We start from the raw sequence: 12311 nt of genomic DNA, 5'->3' as shown, positions 1-12311 counted from the left end.
GATTTTCATGTGACTGACTGAAATGCATCTATCCTGGAGCTTGGAGTTGTTAGGAAGAAGTATAATGAGCATAATATAATAGATGACTTCGGGGTTTAAAAAACAGTTGTGATTATACGTGCATGTTTTTAGTCCTATTTTAGTCATGTTGCAGTGTTATAGGGCTAAATTGTGGTACCACTGAAATCCAGCAGGAATTTTGCTGTTTGATTATATTGAGACTCAACATTTGACTATCTGTTATAAAAATAAATGAAATTTAGTAGTGCATCTGGCTGGGCTTGTGGCCCTGTTGAGGCAGCAGTGTGGATTGTGCTCTGCTTTATGGTGACGACACACCTAAGTCTGAGGCACAGAAATCCTTGGCAAAGTTTCTTACGCTTGTGTTACTCAGCTAAGCTTAGCACCAGAGCTACGGTGGCTGTTTGCTCTCGTGTTACTCAGAGGTGAAGTTGCTTTAATAAATTCTCAGTAGGCAATTAAGTTACTTTGCAAAATTCCTCTGAAGTGAGGCAGCACTCCTGTTATCTGGAGGAGGTTTTCATTGCTGATTTTGGGGTAGTGACTCAGTAAAAGTTATCTGAGGAATACTAAATTTGGAGGCGTAACCAGGAGGTTGCCATGATAACAAATATTAGAACTTGCTTTCTGGGAAGTGCTTGTAATTTTTCCATTGATGGCCATTAAATGGCTCAAGATAAATGAAACTTTTTATTAGAACTAACATGGTCTCCATGTGCTCCTCCAGGGTTTTGCAGACTTGCTAGTGATGAAATGAAGAAGGGAAATCCAAATTAGCCCCAGCCATATAAAGACAAAACCCCTTTTTTAATGTTACTTCTTATTTTTGCCATTGAATGTTTGCTTAACTTAGCTTTCATGCATCTTTCTATGAAATATTTACCCAGTAACTGTTTGTATAAACATGTTTAAAATTCTGCATTGATTTTTTTTCTTGGCACTTTCAAGAAATTTCCTGATGCACAGCATGATCACACAATTACTGGTAGAGCTTTTATTGTAAGTGGCCTAAAACAATTCTGTATTTATGTTGAAAATTAGGACTCAAACCCAGAAGCTAAAGGATAACAATACGATGTGTTAATTTCTTACTCTCCATAAATTGCTTATTTATTAAAGTCTATGTTCTGCAGCTTAGTTTTTACAAAGAGAGCCTTTTTTTTCTTTTCAACTGCCTCTGAAGTTGGTCCATATCGTCTGTTTTAGAAAAGCTGCTGTTTCCATAAATCTCTCCTAATGTCCTTTAGTTTTGTTTTGCCTTTTTTTTTTTTTAGCCAATTCTTTACAATTCCCTGAGGTTTTGATTCACTTTGTGAATGACACAATGATCTGGTAATGGGAGCCTAGAAGAGCAAGGCGGGGACTCGCCAGTCCTTACTGCGGATGTTTTCTTCATGCCTGTGTCCTGCTTTTTCCCTCCCCTGCTCTTGCTTTCTCGTGAGCACACACACCCCCAAGCTACCAGCTCACCTCTCAGTCTCACCACCTTTGGGATTTTGATGGGGAGCCTCTGCTGAGTACTTTCCAGGTTTAATGTTCGCAAAGCAAATAAATACATCATAAAAATCACTCTTGCCCCAGTCTTTGACTCACCTAATCTTTTTTTAATGGGGCAGAGTGGGGTAAGAGACCTAAAATAATTTTTAATCAATTAATGATGCTTTTCCTGAACATCCTCTATGTATAGGCAGCTTGAGGAATACAAGTTAAAACTGTGATTTCGATCTTACTTAGTTTAATCTCTGCAAGAGCTTTGGTTTGTGTGTGTTTCTTTGCTTTGTCCCCTCTGACACTCTCTGTCAGTCTCTAGACAGGATTTACTGAAGAATAAAACTGGGTTTGTGATACTCAAATCGGGTATGTGTTCAGATAAGCACAAGAATCATGGCTAAGGATTCTTAGGCGAAGAGGTAAAATAATTGAATCAGGTTTTAGATGCTGTCTAGAAAAGCCCATCCTTGTTCAAATACACTGGGGTGTGGCGCGTTTGGTGTTTTTGGTTTAGTTTTTGTTTTTCTTTGTATTTGTAGTAGACATAAATTCTTCGGAGGATTAAGTCACACTCTTTTTATAAACACATGCAGTGTATTTAGGAGCCTGATTTTCAGAAATACTGATTGTATTAACTTCAGATTGAGCTTGAGGAATAGTTGTAGCTACCTCCCTCCTCTAAGGGAAGATATTTAAGAAGTTGAAGAGGCTTATTAGCTTAAGTGCCTTGTTAGCTGCTTGTGCTATTTTCCATCATAGTGTCAAGGTAAAAATTACTTGGGGAGAAATAATTGTTATAAGCACGCTTAATTCAGTTCAGTGAATCTGACACCTCCTCTGTCATTTTTATTTATTTAAAAAAATGAGAGAGAGCTGGGCACCTGTCAAAAGCAGAGAAATACATGATGGTGCTTTCTGCTACAGTAGTGCAGCATTTTGGTAAAATGCTGTAGCTGCTTGCAAGCTGGTTACAGAAAAGATCTCTCTAATTGTATCGGACACCTCATGGTAGTTTTAAGTCCTTTTGCTCACACCATGAGGTAGTGGAGATGCAATTCACTCTGAGATTGCTTTCAGTATAGCTTAAGGAATCACTTTATATTTTCTTGTAATTTATATAGCTATCCTTAAAACTGCTGGTTTTAATGAAATTTCATTTACATCTTCTCCCACTGGAGACAGCTGTAGGTTAGGACTAGCCTGACTAAGCTGTGCCAAAGGTAGGAGTAAGGAGTTTTTTACATGCTGATTAATTCTCTTTTGCTCCTTTGGGAATATCTGGTATTGCTTAAATTGATTGCTGTAAGCAATATGGCAACATTTTTGACCTTCTAAACTGAAATTCAGCAAAAAAAACCCAAACAAGAAAAAAGATAAACCTCCGTGTTTCAGTTTTACATAACCAGACAGTTGAAATACAGTGGTAAAAAATAGAGGTGTTGTCTTCTGCACTGGTGGTGTTGGCTGGTGATCTCAAACCCTTTGGCAGAGATGGAATCGGAGAACGTGGTAGTTGTCCATCCCCTGCACAGAGAAAGTATTGGGCGAGAATCTGTTTTTCTTTCTCCGTAATCTGACTTCTGATCTCTCCCATGGCCAGCTTTGTGAATCAGAGCACCCGTTCTTGCCTTCCTTAGGTGTTTCCCACCTGCGCTGTTGTGTAACTGAAGACAGGGGCAGCTTCCAATACGCTTGTTTTTCTAGACAACTTTGTGGGAAGCACTAAGCCAAGGCTGTTTGCTGCTTTCTGAAGTTAATTTGCAGATGTGGGGTGCCAGGTGACCAGGAGTTGTCCTCGCGGGGCTCCCTTTGTGGCTCGAAGGCCAGACGGCTCAGCCATCCCCCTTCGCCCCACCTCCAGCTCCCCTCTCCCTCCCTCCCTCCCCATATTCCCCCAAGATATGATAATGAAGCAGGTGCCCTGTGTTGCAGCTCTCTGCGAGCGTGAGAAACGGCAGTAGGTTTAGAAAAGGAGAAACCGGGGAGGAGGAGGCATTTCTTCTGAACCTGTTGGCAGTCACGTCAGTCAGGGCCATGTGGGCTGCCGGTGCACCGTGCGGCCGTCCAGCTGCCCGTGGGACACAAATGCGGAGAGTGGATTTGTTGTGCCCCAAATTAGCCCGTTGTGACCGTGGGACCCCACGTTAGGGCTGTGCCAGGCACGGAGTGGCCAAGCTGTTCAACCTTGGCCTGGTGCAGATGAGCCAAGCTTTGGAGTGTTGGCCTGGCGTGGATGAGCCGAGCTCTGGAGCATAGTGGCCGTGGGCTGCAGGTGACCTCCCCACGGGGGAGCAGCCCCAGCAGCAGGCCCGGCCACCTCATTGAGATTCCAGGCACAGGCAGTGCCTCCGCAGCTGTACACTGGAGGCGGCGGCCGAGGAGGCATCCAGAGAGGGGCCCAAAAAAATCATCAAAGAACCGGCCCCTTCACTGCGCCTCTGAATAGGCAGACAAACCAGAGGTCCTTCTCTCTCCGCCAGTGTGTTGGGAAAGACATTAGCATAACCTCTTTTTTTGTTTCCTTTCTTTTTTTCTTTCTGCAAGCTACTGAAAAACCTGGCACCATGTTTACATATCTTGTTCTGACAGTTTGTTGAGGGGAGCGAAGAGCGGTGCACCAGCCTTGTGGGTGTCTGTGCAGTTATTTCTATAAAAAAAAGAACATATTTGAGCTGAGAGTTTTCATTCGGGTCACCCTAGACTTAATTGTTTGGTGTCAGGTTGTTAAGATCCAGAATTAGCTCCCTGGCTTGGAAAGGGCTTGCTTCCGAGTGCTTTAGAAATGCAAAGGCAGGTTTTCAATCCGGCTTTCTTTTTCCAAATCTGTTTTGATTTCAGCTGGTTTTGAAGCGAGCAGACACTTACCCCATTTACTCAAGCAGCAAAAACTAACTGTAAATCCCCGTCCCACTCCCCAGCACACATGAGATGGCAGCTCCTGAAAGCTTCACGTCTTTAAGGAAACTGGCATCTGTTTTGCCGAGACCTTATTAGGCCGACAGGATGCAGACCACTTCTCGCGGCCATTGAGGCTCAGGAATGAGTCATTCCGCCTTTGACTGGTGGCACATTAGCGCTGCGATTGGCATAACTTTCGTGTTCCCTCGGACAGGAACTGGGGCTGTACAATCAGGGAGTGTCGTTACATCATCGGAGCGTGTGGGAATGTAGAGAGGGCTTGCATAACGCAAAAGCTCTAATTTTTTTGAGCATTAACCTTAATTGCAATTAAAGCTGATACTTCTGATGTTCAGAACAGAAAATTTAATGCACTATTTAGCCATAGATTTGTGGTAGCCACTTGAGTGCATTTCATGTAACTGAGACCTTGTTTTCAGTCAGTGCTCCTGGGCATGTTACTTGGTTACTTTGGGCCATAAGAAAGTTAATAGTTGGTCCTGTGCTTTTCTAAATATCAAGGGTATCATTGGATGCTGACTTGGTTAACCTAATGATTTTTTTTTCAAACCATTGGTATGTATGAGTTGATTAAAAAAAATAGCAGAGGCTTCTTAAATATAGTCTGTTCTGAATTAAAGGGTGTGGTGTTGGCTTTGAATGAGCTTGATGCAGCAACAAGCATGCAGCAGTTGGTAAATAAAGATGGATTTTCTTTTGTTCTGCTGGTGCTTGCTGCTCATTATTCTCCACTTACCCCGTGAGCTTCCCAGGGAGTGGCAGCTGTTTCTGATGTTAGACACTCTATCAGTGGTAGACAGCTCCAGATTCGGTGAGATACTGTTGTGGGGAGGAGAGGAAAATAACCTAACCCTGCATTATTGTAAATCCTCAGTAGAATTAACTTTTCATGAACCGAAGGAGTTTTGTGTTTAACTTTTTCTGAAATATTCAGGCATAAGCGTGCTTTGCAGTATGCATTACAGCGAAAAAGCTTTTCTGGCATGAGATGGATTTACATTCTAAGTGTGTGTTAAGTATTTTAATGTGCAGTGTGTGGGGGCAGACACAAGGCAATAAAGGGAAATCGGTCTATAACTATCTTTGTGTATGTTTCCAGATATATACAGTTTGGGATTCTTTGCAATTTGGAAATTGCTTGGAGTAAACAGAATGGTACATAAAGATTTTAAATAATAAAGCTAGCAAGCTACAGAGGAGTCTATTTGGTTCCAGGATTTTATATGTAGGATTTATAACCCATGCTTTTGCTTTCCTGTGTCTGCAGTGTTAGCATTCTGTTACTGAAAACAAAGAAGGCTCTGCCAGGGCATTACACAAGCAGTGAATCACAGAGGAAAAAATGTTTTGCTTTGTAAATTGTTCACTTTTCCATGGTGGATCTTTTTTTTTTCTTTCTTTTTTTTAGTGTTGTCTGATAAAATTTGCCACACATGCTTGCATTTACTGTACTCGGTACAATTCTTTCTAGTCTGACTACATAACTGCTAATATTAGTGAGTTCAACTAACTTCTTGCTTGTGATTCTTAAAAACAAAACCGCAACAGGAACAAAAAACACAGGGCACAAATTGAAACAGCTCAGTTCACTCCTCAGGCATGACAGCTTGCTGAGTATATCGGAGGAAGGAAAAGGTGTTGATGTTTTTCAGACAGCTTTGTCCCAGCAGTTCCACATGATTATTTTTTGTCTGTATTGACAAACTCCTTTTCTGCCTAAAGTGGTCAGTTTTGCTGTCACGATTGATGTGGTCCTTATGGGTTGTAGGCCATTTATAGTGTTTTGACTAATCATAAAATATAAACTTGATTCTGAAGAATACGCACTTTGTACGTTTTTTTAATGACTGTGTTGGTGAATCTGTGTGTCCAAACTTCTGTAGAGGAACTATAGTTTGCTCAGATTTGAATGTGAAATTATACTTGGAGATTATCTATTTGGGAAGTCACACACCAGGCAGTGTCTTGCCACTTTGCTGCAAGATGCAGAAGTACAACCTCAGTGTGTTATATAATAAAAATTTATACCACGGATGCTGGACTGTGCCTCATACTGTCCTTGGCAAGAACAATAACCAATAATATGTAGGCTTCCATATTACAGGATTCATTAAGCTCCAGACATGTGGAAAAGAAGTTTAAATAAAATCATATTATTATTTGCAAATGAAAAAGGTGGTTCAGGAACTAGAACCGGCTAAAGCAATGGTTAAGGGAAGATCCAAGTAGAACGATCCTTGCAAAAAGCCTGGCAGTAATGAAATCCTTGATTTTTCACAGAGAAAGAGTGAGTGTGGAGGAGGATGCTATATATGTATGGAGTGCACCAATTTAAAGACTGTGTGATTAATCCTGTTAGATGATGTGTTTCTAACAGAGAAACAGATCGGTGGGGATAAAGCTGTAAGAAAGTATGGGAGCCAAACATAAGCATCTAATCTAAGAGGAACAGTCTTCTGTGACAGTACAGTGTAATTTTGTGTAAAATTATGCATACTTCACTGAAAATAACCAGATAATAATTTCAGAATCTGCAAAAAATAAATGTCCCCTCTGTAAATGCCGATGGGGAAGATGTGTAGCCTAAATTAGGGAGTAAGGCAGGTGGAAACTCTGTCTTGCCTCTGTTCAGATATTTTATGTCTCATCAAATCTGTATTTAGTCTTAAGTGCAGGTATCATTAGGGGTATGTGGTGGTTCCTAGGTCTCCTGGGTGTGCTTTATGCAAGAGAAGAAAATACCAACGAGTCAGGTATGTAACAGTGTGTTCCAAAATTGTGATAGTCTGGACAGCCACCTCCCTGACCTGCTTACCTGGCAAACCTCTAGTCAAGAGCTGGGCTGAATGTGCCACGTATCTTCTTATCCCTGTGGTCACATCTGTGGTGTAATAGTAATGAGATTGGAGTAATCTCACTGATCTGGGCTGAGTTGGACTGATAATTTAAATGTGGAAGGCTTCATAATCTCCTACTGATCCCAGAAAGTTTTCAGCTTTTAATTAAGGTCAGAATTAAAAAGATGCTGACAACAAAACCTTCTACATTTACCTCCTTGCTTATAAATGTTAAACCATGACAGCTGTAGGTGAGTTCTGAAATTCCTGGAGCAATGATGACACTTTTGTAAACCCCTTATAGGTTAGTGTAAGACTTACAGCAGTAACAGACGTCTCTAAAAGAAACACTGAGAAGGTTTGTGCGCCTTCCTTTTCCTCTCCTCTTTCTTTCCCCATACCTGTTTCCTCAGTGCAACTGGATGTTTTCTGCAGACATGACCACTGCAAAGGTAGCTCTGTGCAACTCTCTCCAACAGTTTGGTAACTCTTAATTTTTTTGCTTTAAATAGAAAATGAAAAGCCCAGCAAGGACTAAACAGGTGAAAGCAGCTGGTGGGGGTGTGTGCGCCCGTGGCTGCGTGGTGTGGGCGTCGGGGCTGCTTCTGCTTCGGTGTGCAGGAGGGGACGGGATGGACGTGAACAGAGAAGTGACACAGCTGGTGCCCAAAGCAGGGTGAAACTGCACCGCAGACGGAGAGGAGGACTGTGGGGAGAGGAAGGAGACAAAGCAGCTGCAAGGGAGTTCCTGGTGCAGGGTGCACTTTGCTGGGAGAGAAATCACTGGCAGAGGAAAGCTGAGCAGCAGGAAAAGAGGGTGTGAGTGGAGCCCGGGAGAATAGGAGAGCAGCAGAAGGGTGCCAGAGCCAATAAGTCTGGTGAGCCTGCTCCTCTCACTGCTCTGGGTGGTTGTTTGAAGAGCTTGCCAGCTGATGAACCTGTGGGCACTGGGCACCAGGCGTTTCAGGGCAGCACCATGGGGTGCACAGGCTGGAAAAGGAGCTTGGGTCCTACTGTGCTCCCTCGTCCTCTCACCAGTGGTGAACAAACAAGTGAGAAACCATACTCAGGAGAGGAGGGATAGCTGATGCTCAGCTGTGGGTGCTTTGTAGTGACCATTTGTTTTTAATTTTTTATAAAATCAGTTGTTGGGGTGAGCAGAGTTGGAAAAGTGTGGCCAGTAGTGTGATTTGAATAACATCTTAAGTGAGGTTTTTGTGACTCAGTTGAATAGAAACACTACTGCAGGACCTTGTAGGACCTGGAGGGGCAGCTTGGCACCATGAAAAGCTATTTGAGGTTCTTTAGAGACTACCTGAGAAGACAGTCTGGTCAATAAGCAAAAAGCCGAGGCATATTGACAGTCATCTAGAAGAGCCACAGGTAGAACCTGTCTCTTCCTTGCCTGAAGACCAGTATCTTACGAATAAATCCTGTAAATAACTGAGGTTTTGATCAACTTTTTTCTTTTTATTCTACTGCTGGACATTTGGAATGTGTCTGTAACACAGTCACACAACTGTCACCTGTGCAGGTTACTCAGACGAGCAGTAGCATGGTGTGAGCAAGGGATATTTTCTCTGACAAAGAAAGGTGGCATATCTTTCAGAATAGATGTTTGTTTTCTTCTTTGTGGTGGCTATACATCATCCAGTGTTTTCCCCTTCATATTGTGATATATCATCTTATGTTTCATGCTTGAGATATTGTGAGAGGAGTGAGTGATGTTATGTAACATAAGCAGAGAATTATCTTCTTATGGTCTAAAAGTGACTGTTGGTTTGATAAAGCAGTTGACTAATTAGTAAATTACCCATTGTTGTTTAAAATACTTGCGCTGCAAAATGTAAATGAAAAAAATTTCTCCACTTGTCAGTATGAAAAATGACAATAGCAAAAATAATACATAGGACATCTGCTCTGATTTTTTTTAAATTTAAAATGCATTTAAGGCAGATGTTGCAGAATTTGAATGGAAATCGGAGTAGATGGAAGAACAAAACATAGCTGTTTACCTTCTATGAAGGCCCATTTTTATGGTTAACATTGCTAGCAGTATCTGACTCAGTGCCTGTATTTTTCCACTGTTTGTATCAGACTGAACTGAATGTTCCTAAAACTGCTGCTGTCAGAATGACATGTAGTTTCAATATTAACAAAAAAAATTATCGGTGAGTCAGTATTTTGGGGTGTTTTCTGATGTTCTCACCCTTTGCCCATCCTGTCTCTCCAGGAGAATACATCAAAACATGGAGGCCGCGGTATTTTCTCCTGAAGAACGATGGCACGTTCATTGGCTACAAGGAGCGACCGCAGGATGTCGACCAGCGGGAATCACCTCTAAATAACTTCTCAGTAGCTCGTAAGTGCTTTTACCTGCTCCCTCGTCCAGCTTGGGGGTCGATGTTTTCTTGTAGTTGTAGCTGGTGAGCTGCATCTGTAGCATTCAGATCTGCCCAGAGTGATGTATCCAAACACTATAGGTGTTTATTTGAGATGATAAACCCCGCTGTGTTTCTCAGGAATGACTGTGATGTGGGGGTTTGATGCTCTGCCTTTTTTTTTTTTCCTTTTTTTTTTTTACCAGTTTTCTACTAATTTACCATTTCTAGTTATCTAATAAAATCAGTCTATTTGTTAATATTTTGTATGTATGTTATTAAGCAAGTTGCTTTAAAGTGGAAATTAACCCAGGCACGTGTCCCAGTACTTGGCAGGTAGGCACAGCCAAAGCATTTCAGCCTCTGTTCTGCCACCAGGTCTGAATTCCGGTGGCATTGACATAGGTCAAAGTTATTTAATTGTTAGCACAAGAGAATGCAGAGTGAGCACTGGTTTTAATGAAACACGCTTGATTTTTCTTAATTTTGAACACAAAAACATGTTTCTTCTATTAAAGCCAACAAAAGGGTTTGGAAATAATAACATCTTCTAACCTCTGCACTCTCTCCCCTATGCAAACATTTCCGACTTCGCTCAGGTGCTGCAGCACAGGATGTGAATAGAAGACTCTGAAGATAATTTCCTTCTCTTGCTCATGTTTTCAACCTTTCTCTGTATACTTCCAGCTTTTATTTTCTCCTGTTCTTAATCTTTCCTGTCTCATGATCTGCCTGTGTCTCGTTCCACCACTTAAAAATAGATTGTGGCACCTGTTACTAACAACGATCTGTTCCATGTTCCTGGTGACTAGTGGGAGCAAAGCTCTACAACAAGAAGGGTGTAGGGGCTTTCCCTCTTCATTACAGATAGCTTCAAATACATGGGATTCACCTTTGTAGTTGATCATTAAGCAGATTTTTTGGAACACCCTGGTCCTAAGAGGGCTGGGCAGCACTAGGAATTAATGCAAATGTTTGTTATTTTTCCTCCAGTAGCAGCATATACCTGTTCTGACTGATGATGGGAATAAATAGTGGACGTGCTGTTGCCTGGTGCCTCTGTGCAGGATGCTAAGAGTGCTTTGGGGCTTTTTGCCTCGTTTTAGAGAGAGAATTGTCATAGTGTTTTCATTTCAGTAATGACAGTACTTTCCTCTTTAGACTGGTATCTCCTTACAGATCAAGAAGGTAAAGAAAAGCAGCGGAAAGCCATTAATTCATAAATTAATTCAGTACTTGGTCTATAGCCAGAGGCTTTTAACAAATGCACTTTCTGCAGGCCACTTCCATCCTCTTGCTGCTAACTGCATTACTTGGGCAGCTCAGTGCTAAGGAGTAAAAATGTGTCCATTGCCTTCTCTTTGTTCAAGTTGCCTTCAAAACTAGTTAACTTAAATAGGTTTTCACAACAGGAATATAGTGCTTTTTCTGGCAGATTGAGCCCATCAGTCTCAGCATTTATAGATAAACAGGTTTGTTTCCATGGCATCAGAGCATGGTCGGAGAAGATGCGGCATGTGCCTGTGGATAAGGTGTAGCCCTTCTAAGAGGCATTGCAGGCTGGGTGGTGGGTGGGAGGGTGTTCCTAGACTGGCTCTTGACTGGTGAACTAGTGGCAGATCAGGAAGGTCTGGATGATTGGAGTGTGGCCTCCTTGCTAGAAATCATTTTTGTGGATTTGGGCTCACAGAAGCAGCTGTTTCTCCACCAGGATTTAATTTCCCATGTAGGAAGTAGCACGTGGTGCTTCCAGCACCTGATGTGCAGTTCCCTTCTGGGTGCCCTCCACACTTGTATGGTTTGGATGTGTTTTGCACCATAAGCTTTCCCTTTGAACCTGCTTGCCTGATACATTCATTTGGGTTAATTTGTTGAGTTAATGTGAGTGAACTCGAGCTGTCTCTAGAGGAAGGCTCAGGCCAGAGCACAGGCCTATAGAAGCCTCCTGCTAGTGAATGGTGGGGGGAATTTAGCTTAAATATTTTGTAAAAATTAATCCTTCTGTTTTCTTTTCCTCCAAGAGATCATGATAGCCCTGACTTTTTTTCTTAATTAGTGAACTAGATTTTTTTTTCTTAATGAGATGGCAGGCTGTCTCTGTCAGTCTGTTCTTTGGAAGTGGTCCCATGTCTCTGATTAAAATCTTTACCTCTTCTGCTGTAATATAACGTAGACATTTTTATCATTGCAAGTAAAAGGAGTTTTTTCATGAGTAGGGGACTCTCCTTACCTGTAGTGTAAAATTCTTATTGAGTGATTTTGGCAGTCCATGAGAGGTAGAAAATACTCCATTCATGAGAAAAGAGTGATAGAAAATACCAATTACCTTTCTTTTTCCTTAACAGATAGGAAGAAAGTATTAGCAATAAACAGAGTGTACTTTCCATGTGTTTGACAGCCTCTTCTTTCTGCTACTCTAGCCTTTTCCTTTCAGTCTGTGAGGGTTTTGATAGTACATTTTTGAAAACTTGTTTCTAGGCCCCTCTAGGTAGAGAGAGGCTCACTATTTATTTAATTTTAATAACTTTTTCTCCAGATAATTCTCCATTTTAAATAGCCATATATTTATGTTTGTAATTTAATGCTGTGTTTAAAGAGTTTATTTTGTCTGGAATTAACCTACTGGTAATTTATTTTAAAAAAAAAAACCAACAACAAACAA

At 41.5% G+C, this 12311-nt stretch overlaps 1 protein-coding gene across 5 annotated transcripts in view; it reads left to right on the top strand.

The window, feature by feature from the left end:
* Positions 1 to 12311, top strand: part of AKT1 (AKT serine/threonine kinase 1) — a 74828-nt gene that overhangs the window by 29654 nt on the left and 32863 nt on the right. For all 5 annotated transcript variants that reach the window (XM_027674103.1, XM_027674108.1, XM_027674107.1 and 2 more), the window contains one exon: positions 9502 to 9630. In XM_027674103.1, the coding sequence (XP_027529904.1) occupies positions 9502 to 9630 (129 nt within the window). The remainder of the gene's footprint in view (positions 1 to 9501; positions 9631 to 12311) is intronic.

This window comes from Neopelma chrysocephalum, unplaced genomic scaffold (assembly GCF_003984885.1).
Source record: "Neopelma chrysocephalum unplaced genomic scaffold, ASM398488v2 Primary Assembly neopelma1_24, whole genome shotgun sequence".
NCBI classification, from domain to species: Eukaryota; Metazoa; Chordata; class Aves; order Passeriformes; family Pipridae; genus Neopelma; species Neopelma chrysocephalum.
Note: the sequence above shows the minus strand (reverse complement) of the source record. Positions and strands in the feature narration are given on the sequence as shown.